General features: G+C 47.0%; 1 protein-coding gene across 2 annotated transcripts in view; it reads right to left on the minus strand.

Moving 5' to 3' along the window:
• ZDHHC14 (zinc finger DHHC-type palmitoyltransferase 14) overlaps positions 1-20,793 on the minus strand; it is a 270,957-nt gene that overhangs the window by 24,835 nt on the left and 225,329 nt on the right. For both annotated transcript variants that reach the window (XM_036872139.1, XM_036872140.1), the window contains exons 4-5: positions 14,333-14,470; positions 10,967-11,015 (exon numbers count right to left, since the gene is read on the minus strand). In XM_036872139.1, coding sequence (XP_036728034.1) covers positions 10,967-11,015; positions 14,333-14,470 — 187 coding nt within the window. The remainder of the gene's footprint in view (positions 1-10,966; positions 11,016-14,332; positions 14,471-20,793) is intronic.

Genomic DNA, 20,793 nt, shown 5'->3' on the forward strand with positions numbered 1-20,793 from the left:
CATTTTTTTCCTTATAATTTCAGGAGGCTTACAAACGCCCCTGATGCCTCTTCATGGATACACATGGACCCCAAGTTAAAATGTCCTGATTTATTCTAATCCCTTCATTTTACAAATAGGTAAAATTTTATGTAAAATGAAGGGCTAAGGCCCAGAGTAGTCAAGCCACTTATAAAAACTCACACGGCACTTCGTGGCAGAATAGAACTGGAACTTGGTCTGCAGACTTCTAGGAGAGAAAGAACCCTTCCCAAGGCCCCAAGCTACGGAGTGTCACAGGACAGGTCCCAACTTTGGAGCCTCAAAGCTCACAACAGCAAGGCTGAGACTGCCCGTGACATCCAACCTTGTTCATCAGTCCCACGGCCTTAGAGCCACCCCTGGGTGAAGAACTTGTCTCTGTTAGTATGTCATCACCCATCTCCCCACATTCCAGCAATCAGGTTGGCGACAGGCTTTTTTGCCAAGTGCCAAATACAGATAACAGTTTATTTTAAAAAGTCTGTATTTCATGTGGGTTTCCTCATTGACCAAAATCCCCGGATTCCAGAATGGCCAGGGAATGCCAAAGTCCAAGGCTCTGCCTTGGGTGCTTTCTGCTCTGAGCCCTTGGGCGTATGTGGCCAGGGTGCCGCATGGTGCTGAGGGGCCTTTCTCTGTGGGCACCAGCCACGCACCCCTGGGTCCTCCTGCATCTTATTCTGCTTTAGGCCTCTGTCTGGGGTTCTGATGTTGAAAATATAAGAAACAGATGTTGTTGGTAATCATCTCTTTCTTTCTTTCTTTTTTTTTCCCCCTAAAAATTACAGTAAGATAGGCAATGCTCGCTTACAGGAAGAGCTTTGATGGAAGGGCAGATCTCAGTGACAGACCCTTTGTCCTCTAGATTGAGGGTCTAAATCAGCATTTAATGCTTTTAGATATTTAGGTTCAGGAACTTGTCAGCATATTTTCCTCATCAGTTAGATGACCCTATAATCCTTAGACGGAGATAAGAAACTACAGCTTGTGCCCCTGTCACTTGAGGGCCCAGCACTGTGTCTGGGGTGGAGGCTGCTGACTTCCCGATGATTTACACGACAGACACTTTGAAAATCAAGTTACTGGGACCTTTCAGACTGGATCATGGGACCATCATCCTTCAGTCTCTCAAATCCTTTCTCCTAAATGCTTATGTACTGGGCGATAGAGGTATGTAGTTGTCCCAAATTAATCTATGAAGTCACTAGAACTCCAATCAAAATTCCAACTGGAATTTTTAAAATGGAATTTGACAAAAGGACACTAAAATTCATCAGGAAGAGGAAATGTATAAGAATAGGTAAGGAATTTTGAAAAACAACATCAGGGAGGCGGGAGCAGGAGAAGACTTTTCTAGTAAACAAAACAAGGTGAGAACAGTCTAAACAGGCCGTGGGCATGTGGGGTAAAGAGGGCATTTCAAATTAGTGGTGAAGGAATAGACCGGTGGTTCTCAAAGTGTGGCCTGTGGAAACTTAGGGTCCCCAAGATCCTTTCAGGGTATCCTCCAGGTCAAAACTATTTTCCTATCATCACCAAAATATTATTTCCCAGCTTCACTCTCATCCTACCACGTGGTGGCTTCTTCTGGAGGCTGTGTGATGCAAGATGATGTCCTCATTGACTCTTATGCCTTCTTGTGTTTTAAACATTTCTCAGTTTTAATTTTAAACACGGTATATACAAATAGATATAATCTACATGAACAGAGGCTCTCTGGGGTCCTCAATAATTTTTAAGACTGTAAAAGAGTTCTGAGACCAAAAAGTTTGAGAACTGATAGAATAGAGTAGTAAGTGGTATTGGGACACTTCACTAAACATTCGGGAAAAATGAAGTTAGAACTTTAGCTCACAACCCACACACAAAATTCTATTACAGATCAATTACTGTGCCAAACTTAAGAAACAACATAGAAAGGTATTAGAAGAAAATAAAGGAAATATTTGCATAATTTTGGGATGAGGATGTATGGCACAAAGCCTAGGAGTCATGTAGGATGAGATTTACAGATTGAATTTGTTAATAAATTACACTTTTTTGTATAAAAAGGTAAAGTTAAAAGGTAAGTGATAGGTTGGGAGAAAAATATTGGAAAAAGGTAGTTATAAGATTATTATTAAGACTATATAAAGAACATGTTAATAGGAAAAGAAGAAACAACCCAATTGAAAAATGGACAAAGAGTTTGAACTGGCACATTGAGGTGAGAAAAAAAGGCGAACAATCATGAAAATACGTGCAAGCTGAAGATTATCCAGAAAATGGAAATTAAAACCGATTTTTTTCTCCCCATCAAATCGGCAAAAATCACAGCACTGACAACTACAGTGTGGGTGAAGGTGGGGAGAAATGGAGCATGAATTGGTATAATATCTTTAGGGGACAATTTGGTACATTAATCTATATTTAAACTACACTTAGCTTTTATCTCAGTGACTCCACATCTAGTTGTCAATCCTAGAGAAATACTTACACTTGTACACAGAGAGATACATACAAGAAAGTCCATTACCTCATTTTTCGAGCAGTAATAAAAGAAGTCTAAATATCCATCAATAGAAGAATACACTATGGTTCATCTATACTCTGGAATTCTATAAAACAGTTGAAAAGAGGATGACGTACCTCTATGTGTTGACATGGAAACGTCTTCAGGAAATATCTAAAAATCAAACTGTAGAGCAATCCAAAGAGTATGTATGATCCCTTTTGGTAAAGCAGTCCCCCCAACTGTACATTTTTGTGTGTGCATGAATGCACACATATATGTATTTAAACTCTGAGAGGATCATCTGCAAAGACCCACAAAACCCGACAAGAACTCCTACAGAATGATGACGAGTCAAGAGCAACGCTTCCTTTTTACCCTGACATTTCTGACTACTTGAGGTTTGTTACCGTGAGACTATGCTCTTGTATCACTTGGGTGATTTTAAAAATGAAAAACCTCCTCTCCCACTTTGTGATCTTCTGAGGTCTAATCTATTCTTATTCTTCACAGAACTCCCGCAATCCACCTGGCCAGGGGCAGCGGGGAAGACTCTCGATTCCCTGGGCGGAGGGGCTGGGCTCTAGTTCTGGAAACGTCACTGAGTCACTGAGCATAAATCGGGGTCACTTAACCTCTCAGTGAGGTCCTGCTGTGAGACCTCAGGCACTTCCCCTACCTGTTTCCCGGGGGCCCCCCTGAGGATCACCAGACACCAGGACGGACAGGCCCTGAGAGCAGGGCTAGTGAAGGCCTGTCCTGCCTCCATGAATATTCCATCGGCCCCCAGTGCCGCCTTTCTGACAGCACCCAGGCCGACTCCAAGCCTTCTACCAAATTCCACTAAAACAGAACGATGTCCATTAGGCTGTGTGTGCCTGTCAGACGGCGCCTTGAAATAAGCGCAAACTGGGGGCAAAAACGGCTTTCTGTCCAAAGCCTCCACCGTGTAGAATCAGTTACCGTTTGATGTACCAATCGTCCTTCTCGTTTTGGGAGAGCCGAACAATGTCATAATTAGAAATGAGTGTAACCCTTTGAAATGGACGTGAATGCTGCTACAATGAAGTGACCATTAGTGGGCAGGCGTCCCCTCCTCCCGCTGGCCCTGTTCCTGAGGGGCTTCAGCTCCCTGAACCCCAGAAGTCTGCGAGGCGGGCCCGGCCATGTGGCTTCCCTGACTCTGTGTGACCAGTGACATTTCCTAAGAGGCTGGAACATTTCACTTCAGGCTCCCGGTTTTTTCCTGCTTCCGTATCTCACACAATAACCACAGACGACCCTAAAGACAGTCCAGGCTGACGTGGAGGTTCCTTGTGCGACCTCCTAGATTCTGTTTGTAAATGTAGCTCAGACCAAGCTCATTTCTCCCCAGACCAATGCTAGCTGTCTCCCTTTTCTGCTGTGCCCCTTTCCCCGGGTCACCTAGGGCTCGGACCCCCTTCCTCCCCCTCTCCTCCCAGGTCCTATCTGACTGCAGAGCTCCCAGCGGATCTGTCCCTTTGTCACCGATTTCAATTTCAGGGTCCTTCCTTTGCAAACATCTCCTCACTACCTCACTCCGTTGTGTCCCTTACTTCAAGGTGAGTATGCTTAAAACAGAACAAGAACAAAAAGCAGCTTGATTATGTCGTTCGCCTGCCAAAAATCATGGCCGGTCCCCCGGTGTCCAGGGGAAGAAACCTGCTCGCTCCTTCACTGGTATTCAGTGCTGTTGGGACCTGCTTCCCAGGAGCGATCGGTCGTGACCCTCACCCCCAGTCAGGGCTCAGCCATCACAGCACCATCCCCCATCCCCACCGTGTGTGTGTGTGTGTGTGTGTGTGTGTGTGTGTGTGTGTGTCTGTAAGAGTATCCGGGTGCTGACACTATCAGGGCTCCCTGCGCCCACCCTGCGAACCTTGCCGAGTGAAAGAGTGAACACAAGCTTGGCTCCAGCCCTCCAGACGGCCTGCTCTCCCCTACACACCCTACACACCCCAGGCCTCTCCCCTACACACCCTACACACCCCAGGCCTCTCCCCTACACACCCTACACACCCTACACACCCCAGGCCTCTCCCCTACACACCCTACACACCCTACACACCCCAGGCCTCTCCCCTACACACCCTACACACCCCAGGCCTCTCCGCCTCTCCCCTACACACCCTACACACCCCAGGCCTCTCCGCCTCTCCCCTACACACCCTACACACCCCAGGCCTCTCCCCTACACACCCTACACACCCCAGGCCTCTCCCCTACACACCCTACACACCCCAGGCCTCTCCCCTACACACCCTACACACCCTAGGCCTCTCCCCTCCGTGTCCCTGTTAGAACTCCACCTTTCCAGGCCCTGTGCAAATGCCACCTGCCGCCTGTGGAAGCCTTCTGACTTCCCTGCAGGAGGTGCAGCCTCCTTTTGGACCCCACTCCTACCTCCAGTGCACGCTATGACATTTTTATGTCACTAAGACTTATTCTGCTTGTAAGAAACCAGAGTCAGAGCTCAGATCTTGGCATCCACAGATGCTCGTTGAGAAGAATGAGTCACCCTGTGCTTCATCGCTCCTCTGGCCTCTGGTTGATGTGCTTTGAAGCTCAAGGCTGACGGATCGTTCTAGACTTTGTAACCCTGGCACGTTTTGGGCCCAGGTGGTGGGCATTCAGTATAATGATTTTGAAGGAGGCAGATGCTGAGTGGACCTCCTTCGTTGGACCTGCCTGGCTGGGTGGATTGAAGACCCAGTGCCATCCTTTTTGGAGAAGATTCTCCTTTTGTCTCTTTCCCCGGGGAAGGCCAGGGGGGCCCTTGAAAGCCCGGGCAGCCACCCCACTTCTCACTGAACCCCAGAAGCCCGCACCCCGCTGCCCGTGCTTCTCTGAAGCAGAGATGAAACGGAAGAAATGGCCACAGTCACGGGGAGCCAGTACAGGAAACGGGAGGTGGAGAGGGAGCAGGAAGAAGAGGACGGAGGATGGTCCAGGGGCTCTGAGGCTGGACGTGCTCTTGCCAAGGGTGACCCTGGTGGCCGAACGTCCTTCCCCTTCCCCACCACAGCCTAGGAAGGGCCTGCTCAGTGCCCGCAAGCGAGCCAGAGCCAGGCATCCTACCCACAGCCACTTACGACGTTTCCTCCCTGCCCCCTCCCGCTCCTTCTCACCTGTGTCTCCTTCCCACCTCCTCCCGGAAAGTTAGTAGAAGGGAAGACATCATAAAGATCAGAGCAGAAATAAATGAAATAGAAACGAAGAAAACAATGGCAAAGATCAATGAAACTAAAAGCTGGTTCTTTGAGAAGATAAACAAAATTGATAACCCTTTAGCCAGACTCATCAAGAAAAAAAGGGAGAGGACTCAGATCAATAAAATTAGAAATGAAAAAGAAGTAACACCGCAGAAATACAAAAGATCATAGGAGACTACTACAAGCAACTCTATGCCAATAAAATGGACAACCTGGAAGAAATGGACAAATTCTTAGAAAGGTACAACCTTCTAAGACTGAACCAGGAAGACATAGAAAATATGAACAGACCAATCACAAGTAATGAAATTAAAACTGCGATTAAAAATCTTCCAACAAACAGAAGTCCAGGACCAGATGGCTGGTCACAGGCGAATTGTATCAAACATTTAGAGAAGAGCTAACACCCATCCTTCTCAAACTCTTCCACGCTGGAACTAGACACCATCCCCTGGACACCTGGCTCACTTCCTGAATGAGCTGGTTGATGCCTTTCTGCTATAAAGTCCTGCTGGTTGCATGTGGGCCTGATGAAGAGCTTTTAGTTTATCAATGTTCCCATCATTCATGGCAGTATTTCTGATAAGGAGTCCTGGCTAATTAGCCATTTTTGTTTCTAATCTCTCCTATTTCACCAACGACAACTTTTTGAGTTGGATAGTTTGTAGATTAAATCCACTGTGAGAAACCTTTGCCTGTGCCCCCATTTGTCATCAAAATATTTTTGTATTATTGTCAGGAGATCAGATTGGAGGCCACTGAAGCATTTTAAATATATTTTCTTGCCCTAGAACACTCTGCAGGGGTCACTTGCAAAGGCTGCTCTGGACTTTCCTGGGCTCGGGCAATTCAGCCGGAAAACCTCCTCTTGTTTTAAGAACTTGGTACTTTGCAGATTCTTGCACAGACTGCAGGTCCGGAGCGGACGAGCCGTGGGCGGCGCTGCCATCATCAGAGGACGGCTTCTGTGAGTGTGAAACATCACAGATCAGTCTCATCCATCATAAATCGACCACCTCAAAAGAGACTCCCAAACCCTTAGGGCCTCAGCAGCGGAAGGGAGCTTAGAGCTACTGAGTTTAATATTTATCTGATGCTAGAATCTCCTACCACCCTGACCAGCAGGACGCGTCCTCTTTTGGAGTGCCACTGTCCCTGGGACCTGTCCTCCCCAGGCCATGCCATTCCTGAGCAGCCCCTGGGGTTAGCGCACCTTTCTCGGGAGCTAAAAGCTGCCCCTTAGAAGCTTCCACCCGGCCATCTCCATGGCGCCTCCAAAGCCACACAGGTGTCCAGAGGAAAAGCAGGAGCCAGAAATACTGAACAGGCATCCTGATGGGACCCAACCTTACTTATCACACATATGTTATCCCTTATAACCAGAACTCATTTTTTCAAAAATACATCACAACCCAGTAGAACCTAAAGCATACTTTTTCTTCTGGAATATGAATTTATGATAAAGCATCAGAACTCAGCACTTCTTAATAGACTCACTCAATAAGAGGGCATCTTCCCCAAAGCATGTATTTAAACAGAAAACACATGGCCAGAACAGACTGCCTTAGGTCTTCACACCAGTGACTGGGGAGAGGTGTTACAGGCACACACAAAATGTTTCTGTGCTTTGTAATTAAAAAACGCAGCACTTTGCTTTCGTATGGGTGTGTCTGGCATTCCTGAAATTCTCCACTGCTTCCAAAGAAAATAAAGAAGATCCGGGTTGGGAGCGTTGCCCAGACCGCTCACGTTGCCTCCCTGCTCCTCCCTCCCTACTGGCAGCTTCTCTTCACATTCCTCCCGAGCCTTGCTCTTGGTTCTGCTTTAATCCGAGAGAGGAATGGAGTGGTTTTATCAGAGGGTCTCTATGTTGGCTGGGCAGCTCCCCGGGATATTTCGGCTTCAGCTTTAGGTCACCTTTTTCCAGGCAGGAGCCCAGCCTGACAGTGGATCAGGAGGTGCCACAAAACCAAGTGGGGACCAAGTCAGCAGGAGGAAAGTTACATAATAACTTTATCTATTAAATTGTGAAGGGTTGGCTAATTCAACAAGGACCTCATGGGGCATTCTGTTAGCATTTTCAACCTGAACTCAGGGCAGGAGATATATGTGTGTGTATGTATTCTTCTATATGTGTATGTATACACATATATATACACACATGTGTGCATATATGTATGTATATATACACATACACACATATACATATATATGTGTATGTACATTTGTGTGTGTGTATATATATATTATATATATATATTTGAAAGCCCATCCATTTTTGTCTCTCATCCCCTCTCTCCTAGATTAACAGAAAGGGCAGAAAGGGAAGGGAGGGAATTCACAGTCAACTCAAGAAGTGACCTGGTGAATTCTAGTGAGCTTCCTGGATGGGCTCAGAGAGAGATCCTTGCAAACCCACCTGCACCTGAGTGCCTGATTCCTGGGTACATCCTACCTGAAGGCCTGTGGGGTTGACAGGACAATGGCCTCCCTAAAGATGCCCTAATTCCTAGCAGCTGTGAATACCTTATCCACATGGCAAAGGGGAGTCTGTAGATTGAAGGTCATTGGCCTTGAGATGGGGAGATTTTCCTGAATGATCTCGATGCGGCCACTCTTTAAAAGCAGAGAGCCTTTCTGGCTGAGGTCAGAGAGATGAGGGGAAGAGGCAGGAGAGACTCAGAGCGTGAGAGGGATTTGATCCCGTTGCTGGCCTTGAAGAGGAAGGGAGGAGTCAGGGAACGGAGCAAGGAAAGGGGCCCTCGGTCCTACACCCCAGGAGTTCAGTCAACTACCTGAATGAGCCGGAAGAGGATTCTCCCCTGAGACTTCAGATAAGAATCCAGGCTGGCGACACATTGGTTTCAGCCTGGGACCCAGAGAAGAAATCAGCCGAGCCTACTGGACTTCTGACCTACAGAACCGGGTGATAATAAATTTATGTTGCTTTAAGCCTCTTTTTTTGTGGCTATTTGTTACAACAGCAACAGGAAGCTAATACAGCCGGCACGTGCCAGAGCCATGCCAGAGTGCTGGGAAAGGCCCTGGCCCGGATGTGCCAGGGTGCCCTGCAGCTGTGTCTGGAGGCTGTAAGGGGCCTGACACGCACTCAGAGCAGGTTGTGTTGCCACAGCTGCAGCTGCCAAGCTTCTGAATGTGGAGGACATGCCTGCATAACACCTGTAAAAGGGAAAAATGCCTGGCTGTTGGTTGAGAGGCTCAGCCCTGGGTATGGCAGCACTGTTTGGAAAGGCAGTGGCTGAGATTCGTATGAGCTTTCAAGAACCGCGCCATAGGAGAAAGTCTTTACCTCTACTTGAGAATGATATTTCAAGGGAAAATAAGTTAAAATTTGCTCTGAAACAAGTAAGAGCATTTCTCTCCTTCGTCCCCTTTCCACACGAACAGCACAGTTTGCACATCACTCAGACACACTGTCACTCCTTCTCTCAGCAACGTTTGTCTGCTCCCCTTACTGGAGAACGCAATGCTCTTGATTACACAGACTATGAGCACAGCCAAACCAGGAGAACAAGCAGACGTGTGCTCTAGAAGGACGTTCTGGCAGAGCTGCCCATCGCGTATATTGCCACACGGTCGTCCAGCACGGGCCCAAGGTCTCAGGAAAGGCACAGGTGCCCGGGACAGGGGAGGGGAGGTGGCTAAGCCTGCCACACTCTTGAGGCTTCAGAAAGCATTCCAGCTGGCAGCCCAGACCTCAGTGCCGGTTCTGAGCTGCATTCATAAAACTTAACAAGACCAGCATGTTTTCATGATGGAACTGATTTCCTGCAAGACTTAGACGAGCCTCTTCTTCAGGGAAGAAAAGACAAGGCTTGGCTGTAAGCTATGCCAAAGCAACATGCCTTGAAAACCGAAGGACACAGAGAAGGGATGATGGTGGAGGATGGTTATCCCTGGCAGGGTTGGGGAGGGAAACGAAAGATGGCATTTCCCATGGGACCTGCTTTTAGCAGCCACCGATGCTGAGAATTTCATTCCCAGCACAACCTGTCCTTCTGGCCAACTTCTAGCTAACTCTAGCTTCTCAGATCATTAACAGAAGACAGGACATACCTGTGAAGTGTACTCTCCAAGAGCCTTTGTACATCTTCATCTGTCCCTGTCCCCTTTTTAAGAGATTAGCAGCTGACTACAGAATCTGTAGTAGCCGCCAAAATTCTGTGCTGCCCATGAACACAGAGGCACCAAAAAGAGACACTTTATACCGCGCGTGTGTGTGTGTGTGTATACATATATGGGACCACATGTACTCATCACACACACACCAGCTTCCAGGGACATGGGCTGGTTTACTTTAACAGCTAAATGATGTACATGATATGTATATCTTAGCAGAGTTCTTCATTCTTTAAGAATTCTCTACCACAAGATGAGGATTACTCCTGGGAGTGACAAGGAGTTCAAGTCCAGTCTAACTGGTTATGTGAAGAAAGAGAGGTGGGTCCCAGGTGGAGCCAGGTGAATGGGTCCAGCTGGCCGACTCTACACCAATTAGTGTCAAACCTAGGGGGACAGGAGAGAGAGTGGGAGCCCATTCAAGCACTTAATGGGTGAAATTTTTCTTTCAAGAACTTCAAAATACTACGCTACATGCCCATATATACTGTTTGGGAGGATGGGATGAATCCCAATGACTTGAGACTGACCATCTTTAATCCATTCAGGGCTATGCAAAGGTGTTCTGTTCCTACAAATAAATACGGGGTTAACCATACTGCCCAGGGGAACGCCGAACTGTGCCCCCAGAGAGAACCCACACAGAGGGTCTGAGGATCCCCATGTGGTGACTGCACCAAGACGGGACCCACACAGGGGCGTCTGTAAATATTCTGTAGGGACCACCTGCTGATCAAAATGAAGTCAGTTGGAACTCAGCCTGACTTCTCCCCAGACCAACCTGATGTAACGCAAATCAGTGTGGGTTTCTGGGGGTGGGCAAGAATTCACACTTAGTTTTCTAGTGAAAGAGCACTTCAATTTAAACAAGGCTAAATGAGTCACTTCGAGGTTCAAGCATTCAGAGGCTGTTACTCACACAAGTGAGTATTAGGGAGTTCTTTGGATACTTTACAGAAGGAAAGGGAACACGATTTATGAGAAGGAAAGCCAAGGCACAAGATGAAGAGGTTATTGAGTAGAAGGCCAGTCCAATACTTAACACGTTAGCATTGTAAAAAACAACAGCCAGAAAGGATATCTTGCAGGACTGTCCTTAAGAGCATTTAGGAATCCTGCTTGCTGTGAACCTGTGGGAATGAAAGCAGAATTTAGTATTCAAACATCACCTCCAGAAAACAGCCTTCAGGCTGAAAGCTCTCTCATCTACATAAAAATAATAGGTGTCTAAAGAGCAATTAAATAATTACATTTTGTAGTTCTGTAGAACCCAGTGCACTGATCAGAGACTGAGATTCCACTGAAGCTATTCAACAAGAAAATGGCAGATTCATAAGCAGACCCAACATCTGCAGGACATTTTTTCAATAAAAGCAGATGGATGTCTGCATACTTTCCCATAAATTATAGTTCTGATTACTCCTTTGTTTTCCTCATTTTAATGGGAAAACAGAATACTGTATGCTATTTTTTTCTCTTCTTTTAAGAAAGACTGTTTTCCCAAAGTTTGTTAACTTTTGACCCTGGGCATCCTGTAAACTAGGCTACGTATAAAAGATGTCTTTCTCTGCATCCCAGAGTAAACAAACTCACAAAGCTGAAGTTTATTACTGATTCCTTCTGGGTTTGAGACATATTAATATGAACTGTCTGCACAAGAAAACATGTCTTCAGGGGCCTGAGTAAAGATGCATCTGACAAGAAGCGATTTTTATTTTATGTATTGGCGTTAAATGCTTTTTAAAAAGGAAAGCCCTCACGGAGGAGCTCTTGGTGGTCCCACCTTGGGGTGGTGAGGCTGGGTCCATGTATTTTGGGGACATAATCTGGCCCTGGGGCGGCTGTGAGATAAGCGGGGAGGACGGATGCCATGGGACCGGTTCTAGCGCATCTCCGTGGCCTTGTCTGCTGGCGAGGCTGCAATGTGGGAGAGAGAGGCAGGGCCCCAGACTCCTCTGTGTAACTGGAGGCCAGGCTGGCTACTGGGAGGCTAAGGTTGGGACGGCTCCAGTTCTTCCTCGAGCTCCCATCCCCTCTGTGCCCACGGGCCACCGCGGAAGCACGAGGATGTGCCGTTTGCTAGGATGCCAACCGGTGGGAGAGCTAACGAGGAAAGGTGTTCTCTTCCATCCCTGCTAGGCCAGGAGGGTGAAGCCAGCACGTGGACAGATCTTAGAGCAAACACAATCTTGAGGCAAAAGGAGGGACGAAAAGAAATGATTTCTCTTTCCCTACTGAACCCAAATTGCATCGCTTTCCCCGACTCTGCTTCCAGATGTCACCTTCCCAGCAATCTCTGTGACCGCGGGCTTCCTCCCCGGCCACCCCTCGCTGTCCTGTGTCCCCTCTCAGAGCCCACTTCCTGGCAGGGAGGACTCAGGGAACAGTCCCCCAGCTGCTCTCAAACAGCTCTCTGCCTTTGCCAAGGCTTCCAGAATCTTAGGGGGATCACAGAGCCTCGTAAAACCTCTTGCCCTTCCTGATAGCAAATGGGGGGTCAGGCGGGCTTGTTCAGTGGGGGTTGTAGTGAGGATGCAGAAGCAGGGGAGAGGAAAACCTTTATTTGCTTCTGTCCAAAACAGTCGGGTAACTTGCAGGCAGATAAGTTCAGAATGCTTTTTTTGTGGAAGACTGGATTACCAGTACATCAGCATAAACTACAGCAAGCTCCATTTTGCCGAAACCAGGGGGAGTAAAACTTTAGAGGAGATGAAAAATGCCACTGTGGTGGCAGGCGCCGCTGTGTGTGCCTCTGTGTGTGTGTGTGCGTCTGCGCATGTGTTTGTGTTCCCAGAGTTTATGTGCAAGGCTGAGCAAGTGAAAACTGCTTGATATCCAGAATGTAGGGGCAAGGCCATAAATGAATGTGACTGTAGATAGATAGATAGATAGATAGATAGATAGATAGATAGATAGATAGATAGATAGGCATTTTGAAGTTGCTAAAGATGATATAAGATGTAATGTTAAATATACATATATATTTAAGATATAAGATGTTAAAGACTATTTTTCAGTGTCATAAATATGCTGGAATATCAGTACTTCTGTCTTCTCTAGTTGTGTAAGCAATTGCTTCTACTGTCTATTAACACATACATAGGACCCTAGTTACACTTTTGCCATTTTGAGACTCTGAAAATAGAACAGGTGCCTTGGCAGAGCGCTGCGGCATCCTTCCCAGGAGGTGTGGAAGGAGTCTCTAATCAACGTTAATCCTCTTCTTCCCATCCCACCAAGTTATGGTTCTCAAGCATGTATTACAAATTTGTGTCACGTTCAGATAAAAGGATTTCAGTCAGAAAGAATGGGAACTAGGATTTTAAATGCCTAAGAAAATTTGGGATAGGCCATTCATGTCCAAAATTGACCAATATTTAAAAAGAACTGATGTTAAACTTTCCATACCAGCCGCTTCCCCCAGACCCCGTACAAACCCCACCAAGAGAGCAGCGGGGAGAATGTGCGTGTCTAAGTTCAGCCTTAGCACACTGTGGTTTCAGCACTGCTGCAGGGAAGCAAGTGAGGCGTGTGTCCAGGTACTTCTGGAAACATTCCAGAGAGAGGCTCTGTACTTGCTAATGGGCGGGTGTACTTCAGGAATGTGGACAGAGGCCATGCTGGTCTTTAATGTTGCTAATGGAACTGTAATGGAAGTTTAAGGCTCACATTTATAGGTCAAAGCCAAGTGGCTTCCTTCTCATCACTCCCTATTACAGGAAAGTGAGGGGCCAGGAAATGGAAGAAATTCAAAGTTATGACCTCAGGAAGGGTAATGAAAAATGCCATTTGCTTAGGCAAATATATATTAAAGTCATTTATAGCCACACTTCATTTTTAATAAAGTTGCTTCCTTCATATGCCAGGGGTAGCTTGCCAATGTTCTGGCAGGTAATTAAACATCTTATCAAATATATATCTTTCACATTTATAGATATGTCTGTAAGAAAGCTCAGTCTTTATCCCCATTTTTTTTTTTTTTTTTAGGGAGGGTGACCATTCCTGCTTAAGTAGATATCACATTAAAAAAAAAAAGCTCTTGTTCAATGGGTATCATTACAGCACATTATCCTTTGTGAAAACGTGGGAGTAATTTTTCCTGGGGATCCGTTAGCAGAAGAGAAAGTGAAGTCACGAGGGTGGAATAGGGACCATGTATCAAGGAGAAGGTCTTGTAAGTGAAAGAGTCTGATCCAGGGTGCCCCTGGCAGCTGCTGTGGGAAAGATGGGGATGGGGGGTGGGAGGGAGAGAGGCGGGGTGACAAGGCTGGGAGGGAGGTGAGAAACAAAAAGGGGGCAGGCTGGAAGCAAGGAGGGGGCTAGGGAGAAGGGGAAAGAGAAGAAAGAGAGAGCCAGGAATGACCAAAATATTAAATCAAAATTAAATCAGAAAACTAAAGTCAGGCAAATGGTTACATACGTAATCTGATTTCGCCAGCATACTTACGAAGAATGACGTGGGTGATAACGAATGCAAATATAAAGACTGTCAGAAAAGACAGAGATAAAATAAACATATAAAAAAATCTGTAGTTTCTTTTCCCCACACAGTTGCCTACCCAGGGACAGTGGTGATCAAATCGTTCTGAAATGAGAGGCAGAAAAAAAAAAAAGGAAATCAATTATTAAAATGTATTTTTACTTGAGGGAGCTCCCCCCCAATACTCTAATAATATAACAAAATGGTATCATTGTATATACGTACTTCCAAATTCACCACTCAGAGAAATGCTTACCGTTAAGACATTTCAAGAACATAATTATTCTTTCAACAGAGCTTAGCTGTTTTGAAAAAACAAAACGTGTGCATTCTATTCTCATTACAATAGAAAAGTAAAGATTTCCCTCTTTTGTACAAGAAAGCTCTTTGGTTCACAGAACAATCTTCCCTTAAGATGGTACCAACACTCTTGATGGTAATTGCTGGGCTGGGCTGGGCTGGGGCTCAGCCTTTCATGGGTGTGTGGTACTGACTGACCATCTTTCCTGGTAAGTGGCCAAGACAGAGGCCACTAGGGGCCTGGGACAGGACAGAGGGACAATCCCTTGTTCTCCCATCCCAGTTACAGCTGTTTTCTAAAAAACGTCTCTGCTATTTCAATAGTCGTAGGAGAATTGATAGCATTTTAAAAATGATCTATGATCTTCAAATAATGTAATACACCTGATCTTTTAGTCCACAATTCTCAGCTTCCTTACCTGTAAGACAAGGATATTGTATAGAGTCTTGTGGGGCTAAATACCGTCTGGGAAAGTATTTTTTAAAAAACAGTATGCGGTGCTTTAAGGTTTAGTCAAGAGATGTCACGTACATCAATACATTTGGCCTTGAAACATTCCTATGAGGAAAATGATGCTGCTGCCCTATTTTACAGATGAGCAAACTGAGGCTTAGAAGGGAGACTGCCTGCAGGGGCCGTACAGCTCAGAGGCAGTGGAACTAGAATTGAGGCCAGGTCTTTCTCGGGGCTGATCCTGTCTTCCCAACGCACAGGCTGCCTTGAGCACTTGGTAAATGACTGAGCAGTGGCTTTGGGTATTTTTATACTGTTATCCCAAACCTGTGTCGTCTCACCTTGGGGATTTCACACAAAGTCTGCAGGACATTTGTGATTTGTTCTTCCCCTTGCAAGCAATAGCTAAGTGCTTCTCTACTCTTCAGCTGATCTATTCAGAAGGCCTACCCAGAGTGTCGCTCTAACACACCCACTCACAGCAGACTGCCTGCCGCAGGTCGGGGAGGAAAATGCTACCCTTTTTCACTTGGGCTCTTATCCAAGCTTAGCTTTTACCCAATTTTCACATCTTATCTGTCTATATGTGCTTTGAAAACATACAGAGAGGCCTCTGTGAGGTGTGACCCTGTAAACAAAACATCATAAAGTTATGCAAGGCAGTGTTTCCTTTCTTTCTGGTCACCTATCATACACCACGCATCTCATATTTTATGTCTAGTGCAAGCTTATTTCTTGAAAAGGGCATGAGGACGCCTGGAGACAGTGGTGGCAGAGGAACTGTAAGATCCACCGTTGTCTGCAAATGACATCAACAAGCAGCAGCCAGTCTGAGCAGAGGACACCCAGAGGGAAATGTCAAAGCTCACCAGCCTGGTGACAACCTGACGGCCTATAAGATGCTGACATTCAAAGGGAAGCAACTCCTATTGGTGTGTCCGTGTGAGTGACACGCTAACATGTGTTACCAACCCCACACAGCTGGAAAAGTTAATCCCTGCGCAAAAAACAACCTCATTTCCCCAAGTCACTGATCTACACAGGCTGTATAATGGAGAGGTCTATATGAAACAGGCAAAAATAGAAAAGAAATCAGAGTCATAGGGAAGGCGGGAGGGAGGGAGACGCAAGAGGGAAGAGATATGGGGACATATGTATATGTATAACTGATTTACTTTGTTATAAAGCAGAAACTAACACACCATTGTAAAGCAATTATACTCCAATAAAGATGTTAAAAAAAAAAAAAAAGAAATCAGAGTCAGTGGAATTTTCCTAAGACTTTGAGGCTGTCATTTTGAGAAACCTCTTTTATTCTTAACACACGCCTGTGGAAAGTGAGAATGACAAGTGGAGGCTCGGGAAGCCCAGGTTAGGTTGGCACCTCTGGTTTCAGCTGTGAAGGCTGATCTCCAGATGCCAAGCAGGTGGTGGACTGAGCCTCTTCATTAAAGTGAGACTTGCCCACCAGCAGAGGAGACATCAGGGCTTGGGAGGCAGAATTAACACTGCGGATCCCCCCCAGGCCAAGTACCAAGGTCTTCATGGCTCCTGGTAATCATGTCTATGGGGGCAGGTGGTAGCTGTAATTTTAGCTTAGAAAGTTTACTATTAGCTAAGCTGAGATAACGTGCTTTCCCGAGCTGCCAAGGAATGAAAGCAACAGATGGGGCACGTGAGACCCTTGGGCACGGGGTCCGGGGGGCTTCGGAGGAAACTAGTGCCGTCTCAGAATGGGTGCGAACACCTGGCTCCCTGGCAGCCCTGAGCTGGAAGCAGTTTCCATCGGGAAATTTGTCTTGCTGAAAACTTTTTCTTGGCTGACGAAATTCCCACTAACAATGTAGGCTTGCGGAGAAATGCTTCCATTTAACGGTCTTCATGTTCTCCTTTGTGAGTGTTGTGCGCGCGCTGGTAAATGAGCCTGAGAGCTGGGTGCGCACATCTGTGGAAGAAGGAAGCTCAGAGCCCAGGGCCGCCTCCCGGACTCCGGTACCCTCCTCCGTCCTCCCTGACTTCCGGGGTGTCGGGGCGGGAGAGGGGGCTGCACCCCGGGCTGGGCCTGCGCCTCTTCTCTGCGGACTCTCTCTCTCTCTCACCCAGTAATCTCCTCCCCCCCGGGGTTCAAATGCCAGCTCTACACTGAGGACGCCCAAACGGCCGCCGCCGCCTTCATCCACCTTGTCTAAAATCATCTGATTTATTTTCACTTGCTTTTGCCTGCCAGCTCCACCCAGCCTTTAATAAATATTCGTCAAGGACTGAATAAACCCTCACGCTGCCACGAGGACGTGCCGTGAGCAAGCACGTTGCCCAGGGCCGCACGGCTAACAGCAGCCAGGCGGCCCGGTTCTAGCGCCTTCCAGAACTCTCCCCCCACCAAACGCCCCGCCACCCGGGGTGAGCGTCCCCGTGAGCCCCGCACCGTATCAAGCGCTGGGACCACTGAGACGAGAAACAGCGGCGTAAGGAACCCTCCCCGGCTTCCAGGAGTTCCCTGTCTCGTTGGCGAGGACGCTATTTTCACAACCCAGAATATTCCTCAGACCCAAAGAATGAGCTTCTAACAGAGGAAAACCGAATTTCGCGAGAAAACCAGCCTGTTCTCTGACGATGCTGGTGGCACACAGCGCCCTCCCTGACGAGCCGAGGAGAGAATCGGGGCGAGGGGCGCTCGCCCCACCCTCACTGGCTCCACACAGGGGGGCCCGTGCTCCTGTTTCCAGGAGGGAGAGCAGACAAGAGCCGGGCACCAGCTGGCACACGCGTGGCTCCCCGGGACTGAGTGAGGCAGTGATGGCCGGAGGGAGAACATCTGGAGCCGGGCCACAGCTGGCCACGTGGCTGCATGCAGCCGCACCACCTGACATGCTTCAAACAACTGCTATCAGAGGGCAGACTGCGTATTTTCCATGTGGAAAAACTGGATGGTGTGTCCTAGGCACCAGGGGGTGGGTGGGGGTGTGTGATGGCGGTTCTTTCGGACTTGCTGCTAAATCTCTCAGTTCTGAAGTCTGGGTCGTGCCAGAAAGGAGTGGTCTCTGCACTGCAGCCTCTCTGGAGGGTTGCTTTAATCAGATGAGGTGCCGTTCCCTACACCAGGCTGCTGGGTACCTGTGCTCAGCTGTGCTAAGCGGAGGGACAGAGCCTCGGGGAAAGGGAATGGAACATGGGGGGCGGGGTGGGGGGTGATAACCTAGAAATTTCTCTAAAATAATGAGAGGTCTGAGTTCGCCAGCTGGGGTGCCCTGCCCACACCCCAGTTAGCGTCACGCTGCCCTGGCGTGGCTTATGGACTTATTTGCCCCTCCTTCCCCAGGTGAGGCCTTGCGGTGAGAAATCATTTCTAGTCACCTAATAGCCCTGGCACCTAAGTGCCTGGCATGTAGCACACACTCGAAAATATACACTAAGCAAAGGAAAAAATGCCATTAATTGCCTTTGGTAGTTTTCCGAGTGATCCCTGCTCCTGGCTGCCAGGTGGAGAGACTGGAAAATGCTGATGAAAAGATGAGATTCAGGCATGCCGACTACAGGAAAGGGCAGGGGTCCATGACATTTGAATATGTGCAGAGAAGGTTGAGGGTTGGAAGATGCGGATAGAGGCTGAAAGAGCCGATGGGACAGTTGTTAGTGTGAATCAGCTCACGGAGAAGCAGCCTCTGGCCTGTCTCGCTAATGGTGGGAAGCAGAGGTGGTTTTATTAAAAGCTCCATAGGGTGCCATTGGGAGACCCTGAGGCTTCGGGTGGAATTCACATCAGGGGGAATTCCAGGCAACTTCAAAGTCACCAGATCCTAAGTGGGGAAAGAAGGTTCCATTAAGATGGCCAGTGGGAACACAGTTTAGGTGAAGGAGTTATGATCCTATTGTGTTAACCCCAAACTCTAAATACTAATGAAAAGAATATTATCAATGATGATTAAAGCTACCATTCACTGAGTGCCTCTTCCATCGTCATCTCATTTATCCTTGACCACAGCCCCATGAGGTAGGTGCTATCCCCACACTTTTCAGACGAGGGTGTCACTGAACCAGGTGAGGTACCGCAGGTGCTGAGCTGAGGGATTAGGCCACTCCTCTGATTACAGGAAGATTTGATTTCCTGGAGAGATGGAGTATGAAAAAGAGGCCTTAAAAATAAGTAGAAATGGAGACGTATTAAAATTGGGCAGGGAGAGAAAAATCCACTGAAATATTAAGGGAAATACTAATGGAAATGTATTTGCAAAAGTTGTGTTTGAAGGTTGCCAGAAAAGGAATAAAAGCGTTTGAAAATGTTAAGAATTTGAAATCGCCCAGAAGTCAGGCCCTCAAGAGATAAATAAAATCATATCCTCTGGCCAAGCAAGTCTGAGTTTTCCATGCAGTGGTCCTGGGCTCTGTGGCCTGTGTCTCCTCTCTGCAAGGGTGTCTCGAGAATCCTGTGAAAACCGCGATGTGAAACTTCTCATTTAAATGTTAATTACATTTAAATTAAGGTAAATGTTTTTAAAGGTATGAAGGGGAAAATTACTTTTTCTTTAAACCTAGGACTTTTTTGCCTCCAAAATTAGAAAAATGTTGCCTCATGAGGTATCTTTTGCCTCTTTAGAATGATGAATGTTGAGATATAGTGGTACGTGTGTTATTACCTGGCCTTTATGGTTCCCACGTAATTGAAAAAATTATGTAATAGGAACATTTAAATATGAAACTAGCTCAAGTATCAGAAGACCATATTCTTAGACACTAAATAATTCATGCTGTTCTAGGTCTTTTGGTAAAATCTAATTATAGCCTTGCCACTGTGTTTAATGATTTCTGGAGAGCAACCTCACCTGCTAACTCCACTCCTCTTCTCACTTTTATCCAAACTTTATTGAGTCCTTGCTATGTGCCAGGCACTGTGCTAAGTATTTCACATGAACTGCGTCACTTAATTCTCAAGAAACCTTGTGAGGTTGATGCTATTATGCCCATTTTACAGAAGAGGAACGTGCAGACGGAGGAGTTGGCATTGGAGCCCAGGTGTTAACCTGTACTCTTAACCACCACCTGTTCCCACCTCCCGTGCCAGTTCCCTGCTGGTCACTGTGCCAGGTGGGCCCTGAGGACCCGGCCCCTCCCTCCTGGGGGAGCACACTTGGGCACCCGCAGCTCCAGGCATAGCACATCAGCAGGAATGGGAACAAGAGTGGACCATGGCCACACCGGGACAGGCAGTTGTGTCGGTGGCCCCTTGGGCTTCTTCTGGTTCAGGGCATCTACCCTCTGGGGGATGCGGAGAAGACCTAGCTCATGTCTGGGTGCCCACCCTGAATCAAGAAGAAATCTAACCTGTGAAAAGATGGCCTCAGTCTCAGCAAAGTGATCATCAGAAGAAGCGAACTTCTTATGGAGACATACAGATTGGACAAACCTGCTTGCCAAACACTACTTACTGAGACTGTGTGGCTTGGGGGTTATTTGGGGCAAACGGATGTATCAGGGAAGGTTTCTTATGCCCACCCCCAACACTTCTTTGCTCCTTTTCTGAAAATGATTTCTATCTGTTTAATTTTACGGTGCAACAAAATCAAGAAATCATATTAACTAACTCTGTGGCCTTAAAGTATTAATACATCTCTTCTACACGGGGACTTAGTTTCTTTACATGTAAAAAGTTGGATTAAATAAGCTCCAAGACACCTTT

This window comes from Balaenoptera musculus, chromosome 12, assembly GCF_009873245.2.
Source record: "Balaenoptera musculus isolate JJ_BM4_2016_0621 chromosome 12, mBalMus1.pri.v3, whole genome shotgun sequence".
Taxonomy (NCBI): domain Eukaryota; kingdom Metazoa; phylum Chordata; class Mammalia; order Artiodactyla; family Balaenopteridae; genus Balaenoptera; species Balaenoptera musculus.